At 37.8% G+C, this 25,920-nt stretch overlaps 1 protein-coding gene across 3 annotated transcripts in view; it reads left to right on the top strand.

The window, feature by feature from the left end:
* AFG1L (AFG1 like ATPase) overlaps window positions 1-25,920 on the top strand; it is a 195,362-nt gene that overhangs the window by 38,338 nt on the left and 131,104 nt on the right. For all 3 annotated transcript variants that reach the window (XM_060167561.1, XM_060167563.1, XM_060167562.1), the window contains exons 3-5: window positions 11,589-11,640; window positions 20,234-20,335; window positions 21,257-21,387. In XM_060167561.1, coding sequence (XP_060023544.1) covers window positions 11,589-11,640; window positions 20,234-20,335; window positions 21,257-21,387 — 285 coding nt within the window. The remainder of the gene's footprint in view (window positions 1-11,588; window positions 11,641-20,233; window positions 20,336-21,256; window positions 21,388-25,920) is intronic.

Genomic DNA, 25,920 nt, shown 5'->3' with positions numbered 1-25,920 from the left:
AAAATATATGCTGGGCTTCCCTGGTGGCGCAGTGGTTAAGAATCCGCCTGCCGATGCAGGGGACACGGGTTCAAGCCCTGGGCTGGGAAGATCCCACACACTGTGGAGCAGCTATGCCTGTGCGCCACAGCTACTGAGCCTGTGCTCTAGAGCCTGCGAGCCACAACTACTGAGCACGCATGCCAAAACTACTGAAGCCCGCGCGCCTAGAGCCTGTGCTCCGCAACAAGAGAAGCCACTGCAATGAGAAGCGCGCGCACTGCAATGAAGAGTAGCCCCGGGGCTTCCCTGGTGGCGCAGTGGTTGAGAGTCCGCCTGCCGATGCAGGGGACACGGGTTTGTGTCCCGGTCTGGGAAGATCCCACATGCCGTGGAGCGGCTGGGCCCGTGAGCCATGGCCGCTGAGCCTGTGTGTCCGGAGCCTGTGCTCCGCAATGGGAGAGGCCACAGCAGTGAGAGGCCTGCGTACCGCAAAATAAATAAATAAATAAAAGAGAATAATAAAATGTAAATAATGCACTCAAGATTAATATTTAAATAAACTTTATAAAACATTTCTGAGAATTATTATTCTATAAAGCTTCCATTTGTGCAAAAGTATACCACTTAAATAACAGCAGTTTTTGAAACTAAAATTGAGAAATCAAAATTACGTTTGAAGAGAGACAAAAAAAAAAAAAGGTCTCAAGTTTCTTCTCAGATTCAGAATGTTCAATAGTAGGCTTGTGTGAAGACTGAATCAACCCTAAAGATAATTCTTTATTCATTTCAGGATGTGGGAATGGTGGGGGGAAATCCAGCACATAAGAGAGGAAAATCAGGATGGATAGACAGGAGACAAGAAAAATCCCTTGGCAGAAAATATTTATGAAGAAGGAAAACAGGTCTCTATTTTAAGGCTTGTTCACTTGGATCCACTGGCAACAAGGACATGGAGGAAGAAGTAGGGAGGAAAGCATGCTGCTAAAGGTGAGAATCTGAGTAAAGGGCAGTGGAAAGACCTCTTTTCAGATATAGGCCTACCCTTCGGTGAAGGGCATTGCTTTATTTGGAAAAGCCATAGGATGTGGTAGATTTTGATTTCTGTTCTAGTGATTTCATTCTCCTTATAAAGTTACCAGTCAATTAATCTAGTTCTAAATTATTTAGATTTCTTTTTTCAGTTGTTTTTCCATAAATCTATTAAAGCCTGAAGCTCGGAATTCTTCACCAGTTGCCTCCACATTTGCTGTTCCTAAAGATTCTCTATGAAGTTGGCACTTCTTAAGGATAACTCTAAGAAGCTATATTGTCTTTTAACAATATTAAACTTCTCAGGAGTTACATATTTGCCTTCAATTAGTTTTTTTAATTGAATAGTAATTCTGATTTTGCTTTATACAGTTTCTTTTTTTAAAAAAATATTTATTTATTTATTTTGGCGGCACCGGGTCTTAGTAGCAGCATGTGGGATCTTCAGTTGCGGCATGCGGACTTTTTGGTTGTGGCATGTGAACTCTTAGTTGCAGCACACATGTGGGATCTAGTTCCCGGACCAGGGATCAAACCCAGGCCCCCTGCATTCAGAGCACGGAGTCTTACCCACTGGACTACGAGGGAAGTCCTTATAATTGGTTTTTAACTGAGTGAAAACCTCTATTTAGAAACAAGAGAACTATAAAGAAAAACTGAGCAATTCCAATCCATGCCATCATTTTCAATGGAGATGTGCAGATATTAGGACCTGAACACTGAACACACATTTCAGGCCACACTACCACAGCCATGTACAGCTTCTCCAGGAGAAGCGTGAAGCATAGCTCCAAGGTAATCCATAGTCCCTTCTTGGCAGTGAAGACCACCACAGAGCTGCCTTCAGTTACCTTTGCCCTGATGAACCACAAAAAGCCCCCACAAGTATTTCTCCGTGAACCACACTTCCACCTGGCAAGGGTGGCTTGTCAGCAGAGCAGGTAACAGGTAGTGTTGTCTTTTCCTCCAGTTTCCTCCCATTCAATGCATTCTCCACACTGTATCAATAATGATATTTCTAATGGATAATCTGATTGGACCATTCTCCTGCTTAAGACTTCTCAGTGCCCTCTAGAGAAAGTACAAACTCATTAGCAAGTTCTACAGGGTCCTTGAGAGCCTGCCTGGTCCCTGTCTCTTGCTGGCCTCATCTGTCTTTGTTCTCTGCTGACAATAAAAGCGGCAGCTGTGACAAGCTACTTGAAGATTGTTAGACAAGACTGGGGCCTTCTCTTGCCTTTGGGTCTTTGTTAAGGCTGCCTGTCCCCCCATCCTTTTACTGTAGCCCGTCTCACATGGCCCACCTGGTGACCACATGCTCCTTTAGTAAATACCATGTCATTGTTTTCTGGATCTTTTAGGTCTGCAGAACTTAGCTCACTGCCTGATACAAAGTAGGTGATCAGTGCTCAATCCATGTTTCTGGAATAAATGAAAAAAACCTGAAGATTTGAATGAATAACAAAGCAATCACTGAAGATTCACAAAATAATTCTCTGCTGACTCTGAAGGCAGTTGTCCTGGTGGCTGTGAGCCTATCCATATGTCTGTGTGAAAGCATAGGTGTCTCTGTCAGTTTTTTTGTTTTTTTTTTAAATTAATTTATTTATTTATTGGTTGCATTGGGTCCTTGTTGCTGTGCACGGGCTTTCTCTAGTTGCGGTGAGCAGGGACTACTCTTCGTTGTGGTGCGTGGGCTTCTCATTGTCGTGGCTTCTCTTGTTCCGGAGCATGGGCTCTAGGCACATAGGCTTCAGTAGTTCTGGCACATGGGCTCAGTAGTTGTGGCTTGCGGGCTCTAGAGCGCAGACTCAGTAGTTGTGGTGCACGGGCTTAGTTGTTCCACGGCATGTGGGATCTTCCCAGACCAGGGCTCAAACCCGTGTCTCCTGCATTGGCAGGCGGATTCTTAACCATTGCGCCACCAGGGAAGCCCTCTGTGAGTTTTTATATTCACTTGCTTCTCTGTGGACATGTTTGTGTTCTCATTTCCTCCATAGTGTCAGTTCTTTGAAAATCCAGGAGAAGCCTGGAAGGCCACTTTAATCCCTCAAATTCAGAACCTTAACTAGGTTCAGACTGAGGAATATTTTCCACATCCTTCTTTTGATAAACTCCAGGTAGGTTTGAGAATTATGCTTAAGTCCTGGATATCCCTCTGAACAAGTGGTGGACTGGAGTAGGTCACACCTAGCTTATCTTCACCTAAGCTAGTCCAGAATTCGAATATCAGGAGTGAGTGAACTGGAAGGATTTGCTGGAGAAATTGCTTCCTGTCATTTGTCTCCCACTGACACACATAGGCACTTAGAAATGCTTGTTGCTTGAATGCATGCAACATTAAAAAGTCATTTGCATCTTCAAATTCTGTTATAATGAGAAATTGAGCCGTTTCTTATGCTAGTTGTAGAGGTTTAAACTCTGCCCCCACACTTGTTTATTATTTAGGTACTTAAAAGGCTTAATTATACTAGTAAACTGAACAAATTGGTGTACTTTAGGTTACAAGGGTTCTTTTGCAAATCAGCTGATGGTATTTAAAAAAAAGATTTTCATTTAAAGAGAATTTGTGGGTGCTAACATATAGTTCAGTTCTTTAGCTTTAATGATCGTCTTAGAAACCTGAAGTGATCTACTTTTATTAAACAGTGGTCTATGTTGAGAATGATATAATGCTTGTTTTTAAAAGATGTAATTATGCTCAGTATTCCAGCTGGAATCACTGTCTATCATTTTAGGAGTTAGTAATGGATGGTGAGGGGAGTAGGGAGAAACAGGAAAAGGAATATTCCTACATTTTAAACAAATGAAACCAACTCTTTATTTTAAAGCATCACCCTTATTATCTAATTGTCCTAATGGAAATTATACTTGACTAGCAGGTAGACAGTAACCCAGAAAGGTGGAGGACATGCTGTTTTAATTTATAACTTTGATGAGAATCACCTTGGATTTTTTTTTTTTTTTTTTTTTTTGCGGTACACGGGCCTCTCACTGTTGTGGCCTCTCCCGTTGTGGAGCACAGGCTCCGGACGCGCAGGCTCAGCGGCCATGGCTCACGGGCCCAGCCGCTCCACGGCATGTGGGATCTTCCCAGACCGGGGCACGAACCCGTGTCCCCTGCATCGGCAGGCAGACTCTCAACCATTGCGCCACCAGGGAAGCCCACCTGGGATTATTTTTAATGCTAGAATTTTAATATCATAAGGAAAGCATAAAGTTAGAATGATTAAATCAAAATATTTGGAATGATGGATGGCAAATGTTTACTTTGCAGAAGTTAAAGGAATAGTTTTGAAAGCAATTGTCTAAAATGCAAATATGTAGATATTTTAGAATAATTTTAGACTTAGTTCAAAAGTAAAAGTAGTACAGTAATTAATCACCTTACCAGATTTTGTTCTGTTTTTCACAACTTTTTATTTTGAAAAATTTCAACAGTACACTTAAAACCACTAATGGTTAACATTTTGCCACATTTGTTTTCTTTTTTCTCTCTCTCTCTCAATATTTTTTCTTTAATCATCTGAAAGTAAGTTGTAATATCATAACACTTGACCTCTAAAAACATCATTATGTATCTCCTAACAAGGACCTTTTCCTGAATAACTATATTACCATTATCATACCCAAGAAACTTAACATTGATGTAATGATATCTAAAATAGGGCCACCCGATTTAGCAAACAAAAATACAGGATGTCCAGATAAACCTGAATTTCAGATAAATAATGAATAGTTTTTTAGTGTATATATGTACCATGCAATATTTAGGACATACATGCACTAAAAAATTATTTGATATCAGTGTGAAATTGAAATTTACCTGGCATCCTGTATTTTATCTGGCAATCCTAAATATGAAGCCCATATTCAGATTTCTTCAGTTGTCCCCCAAATGTTCTTTTAACTGTGTGTGTTTGAATCCAGTAATCATGCTTTACATTTGACTTTGTCTAATAAAATTTTGATAGAATAATTATCAGATATTTACTTTAAAAATTATAGTCCTCACGTTCAAAAGATTCTCTATGTGGAAGTGGGCTTTTATGTATATAAAATTCAAATCATAAAATTTTTACTAAATTTAGTGGTTTGGGGTGCATCACTAAATGCATAACAACTAGGACCCCAAACACTTGTGACATCAGCACATTTCCTTATTGGACAATTGGCAATTTATTCATATCATTTAAAAAAATTTTAAAGACATTTTTCTGATAGCTGCTTTTCTTATTATCCTCCCTTTTGATTTAGTATATAGTATTGTAATACTTATTATAGTAAGTCTCCTAAACTTGACATACTCTCTTGACTAGATACCTATGAGTTTAGTTTGTTTTTTTTTAGATTCCACATATAAGTGAGTTCATACACTGTCTTTCTCTGTCTGATTTATTTCTCATAGCATAATGTCCTCAGTGTCCATCAATTTGTCACAAATGTGGATTTCTTTCTTTTTTAATGGTTGAATAATTTACATTGTGTGTGTGTATAACACTTAAGTTGTTTCCATGTTTTGGCTATTGTAAATGATGCTGCAATGAAAAAGGAGTTGCAGATATCTTTTTGAGCTAGTGTTTTCATTTGGATAAATTTCCAGAAGCGGAATTGCTAGATCATATGGTAGCTCTATTTTTAACTTTTTGAGGAACCTCCATACTGTTTTCCATAGTGGCTGCACCAATTTACATTCCTACCAACAGTGCATGAGGGTTCCCTTTCTCCACATCCTCACCAACACTTATTTCTTGTTTTTTTGGTAATAGCCATTCTAACAGATGTGAGATGATATCTCATTGTGGTTTTGATTTCATTTCCTGATGATTAGTGATGTTGAGCATCTTTTCACATGCCTTTTAGCCATGTGTATGACTTCTTTGGAAAGAATGTCTGTTCAGATTTTCTGACCATCTTTTAATTGGATCGTTTTCTTGCTGTTGAGTTGTATGAGTTCTTTGTATATTTTAGATACTAAAATATCACATATGATTTGAAAATATTTTTTCTCATTTGGTAGGTTGCCTTTTCATTTTGTTGATTGTTTCTTTTGCTTTTTAGTTTGATAAAGTCCCATTTGTTTATTTTTGCTTTTGTTGCCTTTACTTTTGATATCAAATCCAAAAAGTCATTGCTAAGACCAGTGTCAAGCAGCTCACCACCTGTGTTTTCTTTTAGGAGTTTTATGGTTTCAGGTCTTATGTTCAAGTCTATAATCCATTTTGAGTTGGTTTTTGTGTATGATATAAGTAGTGGTCCAGTTTCATTTTTTTTTTCATGTGGCTGTCCAGTTTTCCCAACACCGTTTATTGAAGAAACTATCCTTGAATCTTGGCTCCTTTATATACCCTTGGCTCCTTTGTATACCCTTGGCTCCTTTGATATAAATTAATTAATCATATATGTGTGGATTTATTTCTGGGCTCTCTGTTCTGTTCCATTGATCTGTGTGTCTGTTTTAATACCAGTACCATACTGTTTTGATTACTATAGCTCTCTCTTGAGAATAGATACTTTCAGATACTTTTATAAATACTTATATCAAACCATTAAAATGGCCTAGTAAAATATATTATGACATCAGTTAGAATGCTTTCAGTTGCGAATAACAGAAAACCCAACTAAATTAGGTTAAATAATACAAGTAATCATTGGCTCATGTAGAAGTCCAGGGATAAGTATGCTTCAGGTGCAGTGTATTAGGCCCCTGACTCTGTTACTTACTTGGAGATCTTCTTGATCTTGCCCTCTTGATTATTTTGGCTTTGTGTTCAGCTTGGCTTATCTCAAAGTAGCAAACTAGCATCACATCTACACAGCATACTGCCCAGAAGACTAGAGCTTCTCTTTCACCTAGAGTTGAACAACAGAACTCTGCTTGACTGGACTTAGTCATAAGCTCACCCTTGAACCCCTCATCCGGTTGTGGAGGATAGAGCTGGGAGTGGGATCATTCTCACCTAAAGGACATGGCTACTGCACAGGTATAGAAGATTGTTGAGAACAATCTGAAAGCCCTGAGGCGTGTCCCTCCATTTTGTCAACAAATCTGTTTCGCTGGTTAGTTCACTCTTCTCTGTAACGATTCTCTAGAGCCTTCTTAGCTCCCTTCAAGCTGAACTACACTTCCCCTATCACTTTCAGCAAATGTCTACATCTTTATAAAGAGAAAACAGAAGGCATTGGGTTGGACCTACTTCCACTTCCTATGTGAAATTGCAATCCCAGAAGTCTGGGTGGACGTGAGGGAATGTGAGGGAAAGTCAGTATCTTAGTATGAGATTTTTCTATTTTTAGCTATCCTTCCATCATTTATTTCTAATTTTATTCCATTTTGGTTGGACTACAGTGATTCTTTGGAGTTTATTGAGGTTTCCTTTATGGCTTGGAATATGCATGGTATTTGAAAATGTGCTCCATGTTCTTGAATGTATTCTTGATTTGTTTGGTAGAGTTTGTATAGATATAAAATAGCTTAAGTGTACATTAATGTTGTTCAGATCTTTGAGAAGGGTGTGTCAAAGGGTGCGATGTTTCTTCTTAGTGGTCCATAGGTTTGGATAGAAGCAGGTATCAGTACATGAAGTTTACAGTCTTCAGCATGAGTGAGTGGGCCTTGTGATTAGGTGTGCAGAGGTGGGCAGTGAGTGGGAACTCCCCAGTGCCGTGTCCTGCACCTAACAGATAAGGAAATGGCTGGTTGTAGAGTTGATGTGGCTTACCCAGAGTCACATAGCTAATAAGTAGCCGAACCAGAATTTGTACCCAGATCTTTTGAGTTCAACTCTAATACTCTTTCCTTATATCTTTTATGCTTAGTGGAGGTAGATGATAGCTTTCCACTGTCTTCCAACATCATCCTTAAGCTTACCATCTGCACAATCTGTAATACAGTATCACTGGATCCTTATCAAAAACACATTAGAGAAGGTGTCATCATCCTACTTCACAAATTCCCTAAGATATAAGTAACATGACAAATCTTACAACTGGTCACTAGAGAAACTTATTCATGTTCAGATCTTCAAGTCTTTGTCTAGTCAGTGTTAAGTAGGTGTATTTTAGAGGTTGGGCGTGTATCAGAGCGCTGTCAGGAAACTGTTCACAGCACTTTAAAGACTGAATCAAGAGATGACTTAGAGAGTCATGGGCAGGGCAGGCCTAAGGCAGCAAACAAAGGATGGAGGAGTGAAGGAGGAGCCTGCAGAGAGCTGTAGCTGTGGCATGAGGACCTAATGATTATGGAGGGATGCAGCTCTGCTAGAGACACAGCACTGAAGCAACGGGAGAGAATGACCCGGATTTCTCTCCACCCCCTCCCTCCTATCTCCTGCAAGTAGTGCCTTCCAGGGACTGAACCCAGCTAGCAGCCAGCCAGCAAGGTTGCCCCCAGGGTAGAGAGCAGGATGAAGGAGGCTTGTGGAGGATGGGAGCACATGTAGAACCCCAGCACCCAGGAACTATGCCAGGGTGGAGTGCTCTGAGACATAGGAACACATTACAGGAAATTAAAACATTGGGAAAGGAAATTTAATGGACCTGAAAAATAGGGTAAATTGTGAGAAAATGTAAATTAGGAGCATGTAAATTATGTGGGTGCCTGTGTCGTTATTTTGAAGAAAACTGTGTGAACCTAACTCTCCCTGAATTGACCACTATGAATAAAGAATTAAAAAACTTCTTTAGAATCCATTTTACAGCCTTCTAAATAGTCTTACTGTTCTCCATTCAATCCTCTGATTTTCCCCTTAAAATATAGAGTTTTAAATCCTTTGAAATAATTTCAATAATTTTTGGAAGACTGAAATTTTATGAGGAGAAAACTAACCTGCCTCTCCAAGTGAAAATACTTGGTGTGTATATAACATAGTTTAGATAAATGATGTCTAACATTTATTGTTAGAGGATTATCCATTGTGTTTATCAATTTATTTGGAGTAAAATCTGCTTCTTAAACAGTATTTATGCCATACGAGATATTTGTGATCTCAGATGTTTGAGAATCTTTTCCTTTGATACTCTATAACCATATCTCTTTATCATCTTCTAAATATTGCCATAAAATGTAATATAATATAAATTATATATGTAATAGATAATGTACTGTAATATTTGCCAAAGTGCTCTTTCAAAAATACGTTGAGTTTGGGTAAAACAGAAGATAGGCCCAAGTGATTTTTTTTTTTTTTTTTTAGCAGCATTGAGCTCTTCCCATGTAATCTTTTTCCCCCACCTTTGTTAAATTTTTGGCTTGAACTTCATTGGTTCAGCATATGTTGATTATATCATGACTAGATCCCGGACTGTTTCTACAAAATGTGATGTGAAGAATTGCTATAACATTTCCAGTTACCTTATGCAAAAAGTTGCTTTCAAAAGATTTCTAATACATAGAATATACTTAGAGATTATTAGGTTGTATATAAGTTTTCTAATTTGAAGCTGTTCTAAAATTATTGAGGAGCATGATGCTTTTTTCTGGCAAATTGAAAATAGAATAACCAATGTACAAGAATGGTTCACATAAGATATTACACCAAGACAAATTAAGAGGTTTTGGCAGGAGTGGCATCTGTTTTCAGTTGAGATTTAAGAATAGATCGAGAGTTAATGTGCAGAGGAACACAGGGAAGGCATATCCACCTGGCAGAATCAAAGCAAAGAAGATCCTTTTGCCTAAACCATGGTGAAGGTTCTTTTGGAAGGGGCGTGCTAGAGTCAGAGGCTGGATTTATAGAGAAAGCTGAGGGACAGGAAAGTGAGAGAGGTTTCTGAGGCATGCTGGAGGGAATCCACAGATTAAAAAACAAAAGTATTAGGTAGTGGATCCTGAAGTCTAGCTTTTGAAAATGTTCTCTGTCAAAATATTGACTGCTCTGGTTGGTGCTAAGGGGCATAACCTTCGCTTCTTTCTGCCTTTACCCTTTCTGAACTCTCTCAGCTCTGGCTCACCTTGGTTTTTGCACAGGTGTCTAGGAACTGTCATACAGTTTGAAGGTTACTCTTCTAAGTGGAGCAAAATTCAGGAAGGTAATTTGGGTTGATAATAATATCAGGCAAAGAGAAGTTCCATTTTGTTTCTTCCTTTGAGGCCTCCATCCTCCTGTTTTGGTCTGGACTTGATTGCTTTCTTGTCCTGCTTGTGCCACTGTGGTTCTAGAGAGCAGCCCTCCATCTTACCAGGGCATTCTCCCCAGGATCCTCTGTGTTTCATGGAGCCTAGGTGTTCCTATTTCTGTTGCGGAGGGTTTTTTGAGACCCTGTATGTATGGAATGTCAGTTTCCCATTTTCACACTTGATGGATAGATTGGATGGATTAGGTTGGAAATCACTGCCCCTCAAACTTTATTCAAGTTTTTATCGGTTGTTTGTGACCTGTCTCCAGCCACCCGCTCCCCACCACCTTTCCCCCTGAACGCCCACCCCACTGCCACCTTAGACGTTTGTAGGATTTCCTTTATATCCCTGGTGTCTGAAATTTCAGGATTATGACTTGGTATGCGTCTTATTTCCCTCATTGTGTTGGACACTTATATAATCTGTCCTCCCAATCTTGAAATTTCGTCCTTCAGATTTGAGAAAAATCTTAGGTAATTTCTTCCTCTCTTTTTTCTCTATTTTCTCTTTCTGGAATTCCTTTTGGTCAAATATTGGACCTCCTGAATTAATCCTGTAATTTTCTTATATTTTCCATCTTTCATTGTTTATTTGTTGTATTTCTTTAACATTTCCTCAAGCTTATCTTCTAATCCCTTTTCTGGAATTTTGTTTCTGCTACCATATGTTAAATTTCAAAGTACTCTCTTTTGTTCTTAATATTCCTTTTAAAAATTGCATTTTGTTCCTGCTTTATAGTTTTAATAACTTCTTTTATTTTCCTCAGCATATTAATTATATTGGTTACAGTTTTATTTTGAAGTTTCCTTTTGATGTCTGTGTAGTCTCTGTTTCCTTGGAGTTTTTTGCCCCCTGTATATTTGCTGTGGTCTCCAACTTTCATAACGGGAGTTTTTCTGTTTTTTTTTTTCAAATTTCTGTTGATTCTTGGCTGTCAATTCGTTTGAGAGTCTTTTCAGATACTAATGAACTGATTGAAGGCTCCACCTTAAGAGGTTTGTTCACTAGTATGCTTTACTGTAAGGTGATCTGATAGGGACCCAGTTCTTTCTTTGGGAGAAACCCACACTAGGTGCCTTTGGGCCTTTATTTCTGGAAACCATTCACTTTCTTCAGAAAAAGTCTTCTGATCTCTTGTTTGCTGGGAATGAGCTAGGCTGTCATTGTTTGGGGAGCCCATTTGGGAAAGAGGGGGAAGATTACATGGTTAGTAAATTGTGAAGTGGATGTAAACTTAAGTTGTGTGACTTCAGAGCCTTGCTCTGAGCTCTTATGATTCTTGCCTCCTATATTAAAACCTAAGTGGGGCTTCATAGCCTTTTATATCAAGTTTTTTGTACTTATTGTGTACAGTAGCCCATTTCAGTCCTGTATATGTAGCACGGTTAGGAACACTATGTATATGATGATATTCGATTATTTCCACGTTGGAGATTTATAATTTGTTCTTAATTTGCAGCTTTTTTCAAGGAGCAAACCTCCAAGGGGCCTGTATGTTTATGGAGATGTTGGTAAGTGTGTTAAAATAAGTTTTAAGTGGTCCAAACAAAAAGTTTCCCAGCTTTCACTCAGGGATAACTTCCATTTCTATCCCTCAGTACACTACCAGCAGGAACAGGATGAGGTGAGGTAAAATAGGAGAGAGGAGAGGAGTGCAGTTATCTTAGTTTTTACTTTTATTTCTCATAGGGTGACTGCAGTTGAAGACAGGATTAGTTAGCATGTTAGGGTGCAAACATTATTTAATGTATAAAGTCAGTTGATCTCAGGGAAGGAAGTCATTTCCAGATAGGTTATTAGATAAACCAGAATCTCATTGCTCAGTGCTATTTGACTCAGGTTAATAACTTAAAAAAAATAAGCTGTTTGTTTTTACTTTTTTTAAAAAATAAATTTATTTACTTACTTATTTTGGCTGTGTTGGGTCTTCGTTGCTGTGCACAGACTATCTCTAGTTGCGGCGAGCAGGGGCTACTCTTCGTTGCGGTGCACAGGCTTCTCATTGCGGTGGCTTCTCTTGTTGAGGAGCACGGGCTCTAGGCGCATGGGCTTCAGTAGTTGTGGTGCTCGGGCTCAGTAGATGTGGCTCGCGGGCTCTAGAGTGCAGGCCCAGTAGTTGTGGCGCACGGGCTTAGTTGCTCCGAGGCACGTGGGATCTTCCTGGACCAGGACTCGAACCCGTGTCCCCTGCATTGGCAGGCGGTTTATTAACCACTGCACCACCAGGGAAGTCCCTGAGTAGACGTTCTTAACATATGAGTGGTAACATTTCCTTGGTCATGCACTGGCACAAAGACTCACATTTTCTTGGAAACCTTATGAGCTGTCACTTACTTTCTGGATTTTCCTAATCAGTTAATGTCTTTCTTCTTCCCTGACTTCATTCTTGCTGAAGTTGTCTGTTTCTGGTTTCTATTTCCTTCAATCAAATCTTTTTCTCCAGTTTTAAACCTCTCCCTGGTTACCCACCTTCACTGATGTCATGAAGGTGGCTCCTCCTTCCTGTGACCTTATGGCTTGTCCTTCAGTTCTTTACATACTCAAAATGCACATTTAATGTAACGAGATCAACAAATTTGCATTGTGAGGAAGTGGTGGCAGAGGTTCGTTATCTTAATAAGAATTTTAGGGTAAGAAAAATAATAGAAGTTGAATAAGTAGTTATACTGCCTTAAAGATCAAAATGTTCTTTTCTGGGTCCTCCCTCTTCTTCTGATTTGTTTACTAATGCCTCTAAATGCCTGTTTTACATTTATAGATTTAGCAAATCTAATAAAAAGGGAATTAGTATTTAAAAAGTGCATGATAGAGATTCTTCAAACTTGCAGATTTTAAAAATGTGAAAGAAGCTCAAACTATTCTTTTTCTTAGTTCATTGGCTAATTGGTATTTTTGAGACCAATGTATGCTTCTTATTTAGAATCTAATTTATACCAGGTACTTGAGCAGTTTTGTGTGTCTGCACCTATGGGCACCGCTAGCAGATCTCATTCTGTTGTCATCTCTTATTTTTTGCCTCTTCGGAGAACGTTTACTTCCTATACCTTCACTTTCATGTTCTGTCATTGCTAAAATCTGCATCTTTGTTTCTCTTGTTACCTTAACCACTTAACCATAAATGGAGATGGTTAGTAAGGCACAACTGTTTCCACTTCTACAAAAGGACTTAAAAAAAATAAAAACAACAACTATGAAAGTTGTTGGATTTTTAGTTTGGAAAATACAGCCATATTCTAACGAATTGAAGGAGGTACAATAAATGTAATTTATCTGAATGTTTGAAGGGATTAGAAAAGATGTGTAACATGGGATATTCACATAGGCTGGGTGTGTGGCAATCTTTGGCTAGGAACATCTTCATAATGTAGAGAGGGGAAGAGAAAGGAATTCTGAAATAGGAAGTGAGATGAACATTTTGGTGGCCATACTCAGTTTAGTTTAGAATACTTACAAAATAGGTAATAAAAGATAGGTCAAATTCTCATTTTGGGGGGGCTCGCTGGCTGGGAGAATAGCCTCGGAATGCCTTTACAAGCTCTTATTCTTTATTATTTTTCTTTTTTAGACTTGGGAAACAGATATTAAATTTTAAAGAGACTTGGTGGAAAAGAGATGTCTGTTTCATAGCATCCCTTTCCCTCTCCTTATTCCTGCCCTTGGCTTGGACTCTGTCATGCCCACTTCACTCTACTCTGTCTTCATAGGTATGTTGAGATGATTGACTCAGATGGACCCTCAATACGGGAACCCCAGGAGCATTGATATCATCATGGTTCAATCTTGAAATGTTTTCATTAATAAAATGCTTATCATATCTCATGCAGAAGTCAAAAGCTTCAGTAGTAATATTTTGTGGCTTCATTCTTACCCTACAGCTGGCTTTCTTACAACAAGGTTTCAGCTCTAAACTAGCAGAATGAGTGGTTATGGCAGGGTTAGTGATTTCTTCCGTACATTAGAAGAGAATAAGTACATTTTTGTTTGTCAGTCCCTTTTTTGCTGTCTCCTGGTTTAACCTTACCTGTTCCACATTGATAATTTCACCAGTGGAAAGCTAGACTGTTTTTAAGGTTAGGGGTTGGAAAGCAAAATTCTTCTTGGGTGGGAGGCAGTGGTGGAGGATACCACTTCCAGCTCCTTCTGCAGGAGGTCAGCTGTGAAAAGGGCACCACTAGAGGGGGCTCTCGAGTAGTCATTTTTTGGCTTCCCAACTATAGGCTTAAAAGTTAGAATTTAAAAGATTTTTACGTTTTATAAATGACTCCCCTAGTAAGAATCTTATCCTGAGAAAATTACAAGGTTTTATTTAGGATTCTGTAGAGACCAAAGAAAAATTATGAAGCAGGTGAAATTTAGTGCTGGTTTCTTCCCTCCTTTTTTCCAACATCTGTCCTCATTCTTCCAGTCACTTGACAAATGCTTGTTGAGCACTTGCCTTGTGCCAGGCAGTCTGTTGTTTCTGGAAACGTAATGGTGAATAAGAGCAGACACAGCCTTTGCTCACCCAAAGCTTACTAACTGTGGCAATGGCTTTGAAACATTTTTAAACATGACTCACAGTAAGTAATATATTTTACATCCTGAGGTAGTATATGCTTGGGTGTGTGCACACCACACACATATATATACATACATACTTATAAACATCTTTGTCCTGTTAGATTTCCTACAACTTGGATTTTGCTGATGCATTTCTGTGGTGTGATGTGAGTCCTCCAACTTTGTCTATTTCAAGATTATTTTGGCAATTCTGTGGCCTTTGCATTTCCATGTTCATTTTAGAATAAGCTTGTTCATTTCTTTAAAAAAAATCTGGGGATTTTGATTGGGATTATGTTGAAGCTATAGAGCAATGTCTACAGAGAATTGGTAACTTAAGATATTGAGTATTCCAATCTATGAGCATGGTATATTTCTTCATTTTAAAATATCTTATTTATTTATTTATTTATTTATTTTTGGCTGCGTTGGGTCTCCGTTGCTGCACACGGGCTTTCTCTAGTTGCGGCGAGTGGGGGCAACTCTTCGCTGCACTACGTGGGCTTCTCATTGCGGTGGCTTCTCTTGTTGCAGAGCACGGGCTCTAGGCATGTGGGCTTCAGTAGTTGTGGCTCACGGGCTCTAGAGCACAGGCTCAACAGTTGTGTCACACGGGCTTAGTTGCTCCGCGGCATGTGGGATCTTCCCGGACCAGGGCTCGAACCCGTGTCCCCTGCGTTAGCAGGCAGATTCTTAACCACTGCGCCACCAGGGAAGTCCCTAAAGTATCTTCTTTAATTTCTCTCAGTAGTGTTTTGTAGTTTGTAGTGCAGAGGTTTGCCATATTTTTTGATAAATTTATTCCTGTGTATTTTACTGCAAATGGTATTGTATGTTAACATTTAAATTTCCAGTTGATCACTGCTAGTGTATAGAATCAATTGATTTTTTGGATGACCTTTCTAAATTCAATTATTAACTCTTATAACTCCTGGTTATTTGGTAGCTTCTTCAGGATTTTTTGTGAACGTAATCATATCTGTGAATAAAGACAATTTAACTTTTTCCTTTACAATTTCTATGCCTTCTAGTTCTTTTTCTTGCCTCATTGCATAGCTAGGATGCAGTACAATGTTGAACAGAAGTCATGAGAGTGGATGTCCTTGCCTTGTGTCAGATTTTAGGGGAGAAGTGTTCAGTCTTCCCTAGTTAAATATGATGTTAACTGTAGGGTGTGTGTGTGTGTGTGTTTGTGTGTGTGTGTGTGTGTGTGTGTGTGTTTAATGTATTAGTTTTTTTATTGTGGCAACATATATATAATATAAAATTTATCATTTTAACTGTACAGTCCAGTGGCATTAAGTACATTGATATTGTTATGCAAACGTCACCACTATTCATCTCCAGAACATTTTTATCTTCCCAAACTGAAACTCTGTACCTATTAAACAATAACACCCATTCTATAACCCCCTCCTTCCCAGTCTCTGGCAACCACTGTTCTACTTTTGTCTCTATGAATTTGACAACTCTAGGGACCTCATGTAAGTGGGATCATATAATATTTATCCTTTTGTTTCTGGCTTATTTCACCTAGCATGGTATCTTCAAGATACTATGTCAGAATTTCATTCTTTTTTTTCTTTTTTTTTTCATTCTTTTTTAAGGCTGAATAATATTCCATTATATTGTATATACCAATTTTGTTTATCCCTTCATCTGTCAATGGATGTTTGGGTTGTTTCCATCTTCTGACTTCCGTGAATAATGCTGCTATAAACATTGATGAACAAATATTTGTTTGAATCCCAGCTTTCAATTCTTTTGTGTATATCCAGAAGTGGAATTGCTGGGTCATATGGTCATTCTGTGTTTAATTTTTTGAGGAACTGCCATACTGTTTTCCATAGCAGCTGCACAATTTTACATTCCCACCATTAATATACAAGGGTCCCCACTTTCCACACCCTTATCAATACATTATTTTTCTGTTTGTTGTTTTCATAATAGTTATCCTAATGGATGTGAAGTGGTATCTCATTGTAGTTTTGTTTTGCATTTTTCAAATAATTGGTGATATTGAGCATCTTTTCAGTGTAGGTTTTTTGGTATTTGTCCTTTATGAGGTTGAGGAAGTCTGCTTCGTTTCCTAGTTTGCTGAGAGTTTTTATCATGTATGTGTGTTGAATTTTGTCAAAATTTTTTTCAAACGTTGTGAGATTATATAATTTTTATATGTTGAATTTTATTTTGACAGGGAGTTAAATAAGTTACTTGCATGCCACTTTGATTCCTTTGAAGTATTTTTTTAATTGAAAATTTCATTGAGATAATTACAGATTCACATACAGTTATAAGAAGTAATTCAGAGAGATCTGTATACACTCATTTCCCCTCTAAGGCAACATTTTGCAAAACTATAGTAAAAATATCACAACCAGGTATTGACATTGATACAATTCACCAATCCTGTTCAGATTTCTCCAGTTTTACTTGTATAGTCATCCCTTGGTATCCACAGGGATTGATTCTGGGGGTCCCCAAGGATATCAAAATTTGGTGATATTCAGGTCCCTTATATAAAATGGCCTAGTACAAGGAATACAGTCAGCACTCTGCATCCACGAGTTTCACATCAGCTGTGCCATACTCATTTATGTGTGTATTTAGTTCTATACACTTTATCACCTCTGTAGGTTCATATATCCATCACCACAGTCAAGATACTGAACAACTGTATCACCACAAGAATCCCTTGTATTGCCCATAATTTTATAACCATACATATCCACCCTCCATTTCTACATCCTGGCAGTCACTAATCTGTTCTCCATTTCTAAAATTCTGTCATTTCAAAAATGTTATATAAATGAAAAAGTATGTAACTTTTTAAGATTGGCTTTTTTTTTTCCCACTCAGTGTAATTCATTGGAGAGTCATTCAAGTTGTTGTATGTATCAACATCTCTGGAAATTGTTTATCACTCAGTTTCCTAGGGGTTCATAATACAGCTTCCCTTGCCTCACATCACGAAGTATCACCCTACGCATGAGCAGCTATTATTCAGCCAAAGACTCAAGAGTGTCCACCTGTTGGTTTCTGGAGCTCTTTCATTATATAGCTTCCTCCTCTCTGGCACTTTGCCTTGCAAATTTCACCTGCATTTTGGACTCCCATAATCCTGATCTCTCTTAACTCAACTCACTCAGACCTGGGTGTTTAACTTGGATTCACCTTCTCTGTGCAGCAATCTGGAAGGTGCCTCCAAGCTAAAAGTTGGAGTGACATAGGGCTCATCTTCTTAATCCAGTTGTCTGTTGATGGGCACTTGGGTTACTTCCACGTCTTGGCTATTGTAAATAGTGCTGCTGTGAACATTGGGATGCATGTATCTTTTCAAGTTGGTGTTTTCATTGTTTCCAGATATATACCCAAGAGTGGAATTGCTGGGTCATATGGTCATTCTGTGTTTAATTTTTTGAACTGCCATACTGTTTTCAATAGCGGCTGCACCAATTTACATTCCCACCAACAGTGTATGAGGAAAAGATATAAAGATATATAATGTTAAACTGCCAAGTTCCATGAGGATAGGGATTTTTGTTAGTTTTGTTCACTGCCGTTTCCTAATAAGCACCTAGAATAGGGCCTCACACATGGTAGGCATTCAATGAAAATATGTTGATTAAATAAATAAAAATATTTTATTTATGGTGATTTTGATATTCAGAAGTTTGAATTTTACATATTCTAGTTTATCAGTTTTTTCCTTTATGATTTCTTCTTTTTGCTTTTATTTTCAGAAACTTTTTATATGATGGTTTTGTTACATTTTAAGCACATTTTTGAAGAAGAGCACAATGATTATGTTCAAATATATATTGTTCACATTTTTTGTTAGATAATTCATGACTTCTTTTCTGGATCTATAAGTATACTATGCTTCATGCAGCAGAATTTGAAACTTTATTAATTCACTTCTTTGTGTAAATGTAATGATATAAAATTTGCTGCCACTCACTATATCAAGAGACTTGTACCGAATATTTTTGCAAAAAATTACTTTTCAGTCTAAGCGGTCTTCTCATTAAAAATCTGTCTGGTGAATTGTATTTTCTTTTTTAAAAAATTTTATTTATTTATTTATTTGGCTCGCTGGGTCTGCATTGCAGCCTGCATGCAGGATCTAGTTCCCTGACCAGGGATCAAACCCAGGCCCCTAGCATTGGGAGCGCAGAGTCTTAGCCACCAGGGAAGTCCTGTGAATTGTATTTTCATATACAAAAAACTTTCTGACAATTCAAATGGCATGGCCCAAAGTCATCTTATGGAATGGAGGAAAGCTCAACAGATTTAAGACTCAAATCTTGCTTCCTGAGCTGCCTTTGAAGTTAGTATAATAATTGCAGCTCCTGCAAGGAGAGCCTGGACGCTTTGGTAAGGTGGTGGTGTAGGAAGCAGTGAGGATGAGAGACAAGACCAGCATCCCCTGGCCTGCCTGCTGGGGAATGCTGGGTGTGAACCAAACTTGACTACTGTCAGTGTCCCCAAAGCTCTGGGCTTTCTGTGAGGGAATAGGCTTCCTGTGCATGCCTTGTGAAATGCTCAGGCTGTTGACTCTTCAATTACTAATGTGATCGTAGTGATTAACAGTTTGAGTGCTGAAAATTAGATAATTTAATTATAAGGGTTAACTGTATCTGAATTTCTTCAAGTAAGCCTCATTTTGAAAGTCAATATTCTCAGCTTTTTAAAAAAGTGTTATAGGACTTCCCTGGTGGCATAGTGGTTAAGAATCCCCCTGCCAGTGCAGGTGACACAGGTTTGAGCCCTGGTGGGGGAAGATCCCACAAGCCATGGAGCAACTAAGCCCATGCGCCACAACTACTGAGCCTGCACTTTAGAGCCTGCGAGCCACAACTACTGAGCCTGCGTGCCACAACTACTGAAGCCCACACACCTAGAGCCCGTGCTCCACGACAAGAGAAGCCACCGCAATGAGAAGCCCGTGCACTGCAAGGAAGAGTAGCCCTCACTCACCACAACTGGAAAAAGCCTGCGCTCAGCAACGAAGACCCAATGCAGCCAAAAATAAATAAACAAATAAATAAATTTTTTTTAAAAAAAGTGTTATAATTGGCAATTCTCCGGCTCTAACATCTATTATTTATTTTCAGTGTTTATGTTAGGTGCTAATCTGTATTTTCTTATTTTTCACTGGTAGATTTTCCTATAGTGCCTAAGACAGTTCCTCATCCTTTGTAATGGCCCAATAAATAATTAATTAATTAAAGTTATTTTATTTATACTGTGCCTTTTGGAAGAGAAACTGAAGAATGAATAATCTGTAAATCTTGCCAGTTTAAAAGCATAGTTCTCTGGAGGAAATACTCCCTGGAGTGCTAACTAAATGTTGTATTTCTTAAAAACAGGATTTTAACAGAAAAGAATAATATCAACATTTTATTTTTAGGTAGTTTAGCATAAGACATAAACACTGCTTTTAAAAAAGTTAACATAGTCTTAAGCTTTCCAGTAGCAGAGTGTGGTTTCATTATCCCAAAGCTAATGAACAATCATTAGAGCAATCAGTACATACTGTTTAATAGTTTTTTTTTTTTTAAGGTACAGGGAAAACAATGGTGATGGACATGTTTTATGCTTATGTGGAAATGAAGAGGAAAAAACGGGTTCATTTTCATGGTTTCATGCTAGATGTTCACAAAAGTAAGTTAATGATCTGAAAGAAGTGATTTAAATGGACAGACATTACAAGATAATTTTCCTCATCTTAAAGTTCTTAATCTTTTAAAAAATTAGATTTTTGCTAAAAGTAAGATTTTATTTGGTTTCATTTGTTTTGTGCTATATTGAAGCAATTAGTAATGTGTCCAGAGTTGGTCCTAGAGACAAATTCATTACTTCCAAATCAGAGAACAGAGGTTACTCTATGAAGGTCAGGCATTTTCTCTTTCTACTAAGGATCAATAAGAAATCTTTAAGCCTCACCTGTTTCACAAAGTTATTCTTGATTAGGCCTTTTCCTCTGTGTCACCTTAGCATGTAGGCATTCAGTTTGTTCTTGTATGTATGCTTTATTTCTTTGTCAAGTGTATGTTATTTCATCTTTGCATTATTTGTTTACTAGCTATACTGTAACCTTCTCAGGGCAGGAATATTTTACTTTTCTTAGAATACTTTCAGCATTTAGTAACATAGAGTGAACGAAGTGGGACTGGCCGGAAACAAGGGAACATCCTGATTAGATATGCTAGACATAGAGGACAGGATCACCTCCTTTGCCTGCATCTCTGAAATCCTCAGGGCTAAGATCTGTGTGTTGATCCATCAGTCACAATCTGATCATCTATTCTATCACTTTGTCATCTCTGAAGTGATTGAAGAGTGGAGATGGAATGACCACAAAGTGTTCTTACAACCATGGGAATATAGTAATATGTGAACAACTTATTTGAGGTGGAGAAACTGCAACCAACCTCAATAATCATATTTGTTTGTATGTGAAATTTAAACTTCATTTTTATGTTCACACTCTGTTTCATTTAGAGATTTTAAAAATATGTTTTCGTTATCTATAATGTACTGTTAATACAATATTTGATTTGTGTTTAACTTCATCCATTTAAGGAATACACCGCCTTAAACAGAGTTTGCCAAAAAGGAAACCAGGATTCATGGCTAAATCATACGATCCAATAGCTCCTATAGCTGAAGAAATCAGTGAAGAAGCAAGTCTTTTATGTTTCGATGAATTTCAGGTAAGGTAGAGATGTTTCATAGATGTAGAATGGTATACTGAAGGAAGTATGAGTATTTAAATCCTGTTCCTGATTTTATCAGTTTTATAAATTGATTTAATACATTATCTCTTATGACTTTAATTTTATTATCTAGTCCAGGGGTCGGCAAACCACAGCTTGCACAGGGCAAATCTGGCCCATCTGCTTTTGTATGGCCAGTGAGAAGAGGAAGATTTTTATATTTGTAAAAGGTCATTAAAAAAAGAAAAAGAAAATGTAACAGACACTGTATATGGCTTGCAAAGCCTAAAATATTTACTATTCTGCCTTTTATAGGAAGTTTGCCTACCCCTATATTCTAGTCAATGGATTCACATTTCCCCTACACCACGATGGAGATAATATAATTATTACAAAATAATGTCTTTAAAGGTGTTTGACTGTTTTTTAAAAGTGTTATTAAAAAGAAACAGGTGATTCACACATCTCATTTAAGCTTCACCACTTATCTGTGATGAAGGAAGAGAATTGCCCTAGTTGAAATTTCTTTTTCCCCCCTAGTTGAAATTTTAAAATTTGTTCTAGTTTTAGGATTCAAAATTGTGCATTTAAATTGGTAGTACATTATTTCCTGATCTTTATTTCTTATGAGAACAACGCATCAAAGCAAACACCATGTCTTATGCTTATTCTGTATCCTACGTCATGTCCAGTGTTATAATAGTAGTAATTAATAATATAACAGTAACAATAATAATAATAGAAGATACTCTAGGTTAAGAATTACTTTCTCTTTATTTGACTGCTCTTTTTAGTAGTTATAAAATGTAATAGTTGGTTTTTCTAAGTTGCTTACCATAAGAGCAATTGATTATTGGAATGAAAATAGAAAAATCCACAAGGACTGAATATAAGCTTAAAAACAGGGCATCACACCCAAAGCTTTTGAAAAAATATTTCTGGGGCTGAGTGCAGAAACTCCTGTCTCATTGCCTAGAATAAAGGCCCAGAGAACTTTCAGGAGTAGCAGACTAACATTTGTTATATGCCTACCCTGAGGCAGGCCCTGAGTGATTCATACATCTCATCTAAGCCTCACAGTGTATTTGTAATGAAGTGAGGAAATTGCCCTAGTTGAATTTTAAAGTTTCTTCCAGTTTTAAGATTCTCTGAAATAATGCATTTAAATTGGTAGTGAGTTATCTCCTGTTCTTCTGTGCCTAGAAACCTGGGTTAGTGGGAAGATGATGTGGCCAGGATGCCTTTAACCCAAATGAGGCATGTAGGTCTCCTCTAGCAACTCGATACTCATAGCTAACAGTGGTCTCGATTTATGATAGAGGAGAAAGGAGAATTTTTACCAGGAATGGTGTTATACTGAACCATCTGGGGAGGAGGAATTTTAATTTCTTTCTCCCTTCAATCATATTCAGACAGCCTGGCATTCACACTTTGTATTGTAGAACTACAAAGGTCTTCAAAAGAAAGGCTTATGGAAAAGAGATGTTCCTCTGCTACTCTGAAGGTACACTAAGTACACTGGTGTACTGCAGAAAGAGAAGGGCCTCATTTAGTTCTAAAAATAGCACCAAGTTAGCAGTTATGTGGACTTCAACAACAAAAGTCAGTGTTGAATCAGTGAAGGCCATTTCTCTTGGTTTCTCATTATGAGTCTTTTAACCAAAATATCTCTAAACAAAATTGAATCGACACAGGTAAATTTTTTTTCCATTTAGAAACAGAAGTTTTATTGAAACAGGGAAACAAGTGATGTGAACAAAGCACTATTTCTATATGTTACTTGTATTGTGTCAACTTTTTAAAGCAAAATAAACTTATACACGACTCAGTACCTTCTCCTTTTGCCACAGTTATCAGGTATTTGTCACAGTTAAATTTTTTTTCATATGGTTTTTATTCTTCAATTTGTTAATATGGTGTATCACATTGATTGATTTGCGTATATTGAAGAATCGTTGCATCCCTGGGATAAATCCCACTTGAACATGGTGTATGATCCTTTTAATGTGTTGTTGGATTCTGTTTGCTAGTGTTTTGTTGAGGATTTTTGCATCTGTATTCATCAGTGATATTGTCTGTAATTTTCTTTTTTTGTAGTACCGTTGTCTGGTTTTGGTATCAGGGTGATGGTGACCTCACAGAATGAGTTTGGGAGTGTTCCTTTCCTCTGCAGTTTTTTGGAAGAATTTGAGAAGGATAGATGTTAGCTCTTCTCTAAATGTTTGATAGGATTCACCTGTGAAGCCATCTGGTCCTGGACTTTGTTTGTTGGAAGATTTTTAATCACAGTTTCAATTTCATTACTTGTGATTGGTCTGTTCATATTTCCTGTTTCTTCCTGGTTCAGTCTTGGAAGGTTATACCTTTCTAAGCATTTGTCCATTTCTTCCAGGTTGTCCTTTTTTTTTTTTTTTTTTTTTGCAGTACGTGGGCCTCTCACTGTTGTGGCCTCTCTTGTTGTGGGGCACAGGCTCCGGACGTGCAGGCTCAGTGGCCATGGCTCACGGGCCCAGCTGCTTCGCGGCATGTGGGATCTTCCTGGACCGGGGCACGAACCCATGTCCCCTGCATCGGCAGGCGGACTCTCAACCACTGTGCCACCAGGGAAGCCCCAGGTTGTCCATTTTATTGGCATAGAGTTGCTTGTAGTGGTCTCTTATGATGCTTTGTATTTCTGTTGTGTCCGTTGTAACTTCTCCTTTTTCATTTCTAATTTTGTTGATTTGAGTCCTCTCCCTCTTTTTCTTGATGAGTCTGGCTAATGGTTTATCAATTTTGTTTATCTTCTCAAGGAACCAGCTTTTAGTTTTATTGATCTTTGCTATTGTTTTCTTTGTTTCTATTTCATTTATTTCTGCTCTGATCTTTATGATTTCTTTCCTTCTACTAACTTTGGGTTTTGTTTTTCTTCTTTCTTTAGTTCCTTTAGGTGTAAGGGTAAATTGTTTATTTGAGATTTTTCTTGTTTCTTGAGGTAAGCTTGTATTGCTATAAACTTCCCTCTCAGAACTGCTTTTGCTGCATCCCATAGGTTTTGGATCATTGTGTTTTTGTTGTCATTTGTCTCTAGGTATTTTTTGATTTCTTCAGTGATCTCTTGGTTATTTAGTAACGTATTGTTTAGCCTCTATGTGTTTGTGTTTTTTACATTTTTTTCCCCTGTAATTGATATCTAGTCTCATAGCATTGTGGTCAGAAAAGATGCTTGATATGATTTCAGTTTTCTTAAATTTACTGAGGCTTGATTTGTGACCCAAGATGCGATCTATCCTGGAGAATGTTCCATGCACACTTGAGAAGAAAGTGTAATCTGCTGTTTTTGGATGGAATGTCCTATAAATATCGATTAAATCTATCTGGTCTATTGTGTCATTTAAAGCTTGTGTTTCCTTATTAATTTTCTGTTTGGATGATCTGTCCATTGGTGTAAGTGAGGTGTTAAAGTCCCCCACTATTATTGTGTTACTGTCGATTTCCTCTTTTATAGCTGTTAGCAGTTGCCTTATGTATTGAGGTGCTCCTATGTTGGGTACATATATAATTATAATTGTTATATCTTCTTCTTGGATTGCTCCCTTGATCATTATGTAGTGTCCTTTCTTGTCTCTTGTAACATTGTTTATTTTAAAGTCTATTTTATCTGATATGAGTACTGTTACTTCAGCTTTTTTTTTGATTTCCATTTGCATGGAATATCTTTTTCTATCCCCTCACTTTCAGTCTGTATGTGCCCCTAGGTCTGAAGTTGGTCTCTTGTAGACAGCATATATAGGGCTCTTGTTTTTGTATCCATTCAGCAAGCCTGTCTTTTGGTTGGAGCATTTAATCCATTCACATTTAAGGTAATTATCAATATGTATGTTCCTATTACCATTTTCTTAATTATTATGGGTTTGTTTTTGTAGGTCCTTTTCTTCTGTTATGTTTCCTACTTAGAGATGTTCCTTTAGCATTTGTTGTAGAGCTGGTTTGATGGTGCTGAATTCTCTTAGCTTTTGCTTGTCTGTAAAACTTTTGATTTCTCCGTCAAATCTGAATGAGATCCTTGCCGGATAGAGTAATCTTGGTTGTAGGTTCTTCCCTTTCATCACTTTAAATATGTCATGCCACTCCCTTCTGGCTTGTAGAGTTTCTACTGAGAAATCAGTTGTTAACCTTATGGGAGTTCCCTTGTATGTTATTTGTCATTTTTCCCTTGTTGCTTTCAATAATTTTTCCTTGCCTTTAATTTTTGCCAATTTGATTAGTATATGTCTCGGCGTGTTTCTCCTTGGGTTTATCCTGGCTGAGACTCTCTGCGCTTCCTGAACTTGGGTGGCTATTTCCTTTCCCATGTTAGGGAAGTTTTCAACTATAATCTCTTCACATATTTTCTTGGGTTCTTTCTCTCTCTCTTGTCCTTCTGGGACTCCTGTAATGCGAATGTTGTTGTGTTTAATGTTGTCCCAGAGGTCTGTTAGGCTGTCTTCATTTCTTTTCATTCTTTTTTCTTTATTCTGTTCCGCAGCAGTGAATTCCACCATTCTGTCT

This window comes from Lagenorhynchus albirostris, chromosome 12 (assembly GCF_949774975.1).
Source record: "Lagenorhynchus albirostris chromosome 12, mLagAlb1.1, whole genome shotgun sequence".
Taxonomy (NCBI): Eukaryota; Metazoa; Chordata; class Mammalia; order Artiodactyla; family Delphinidae; genus Lagenorhynchus; species Lagenorhynchus albirostris.
This window is presented reverse-complemented; position numbering and strand designations above follow the sequence as displayed.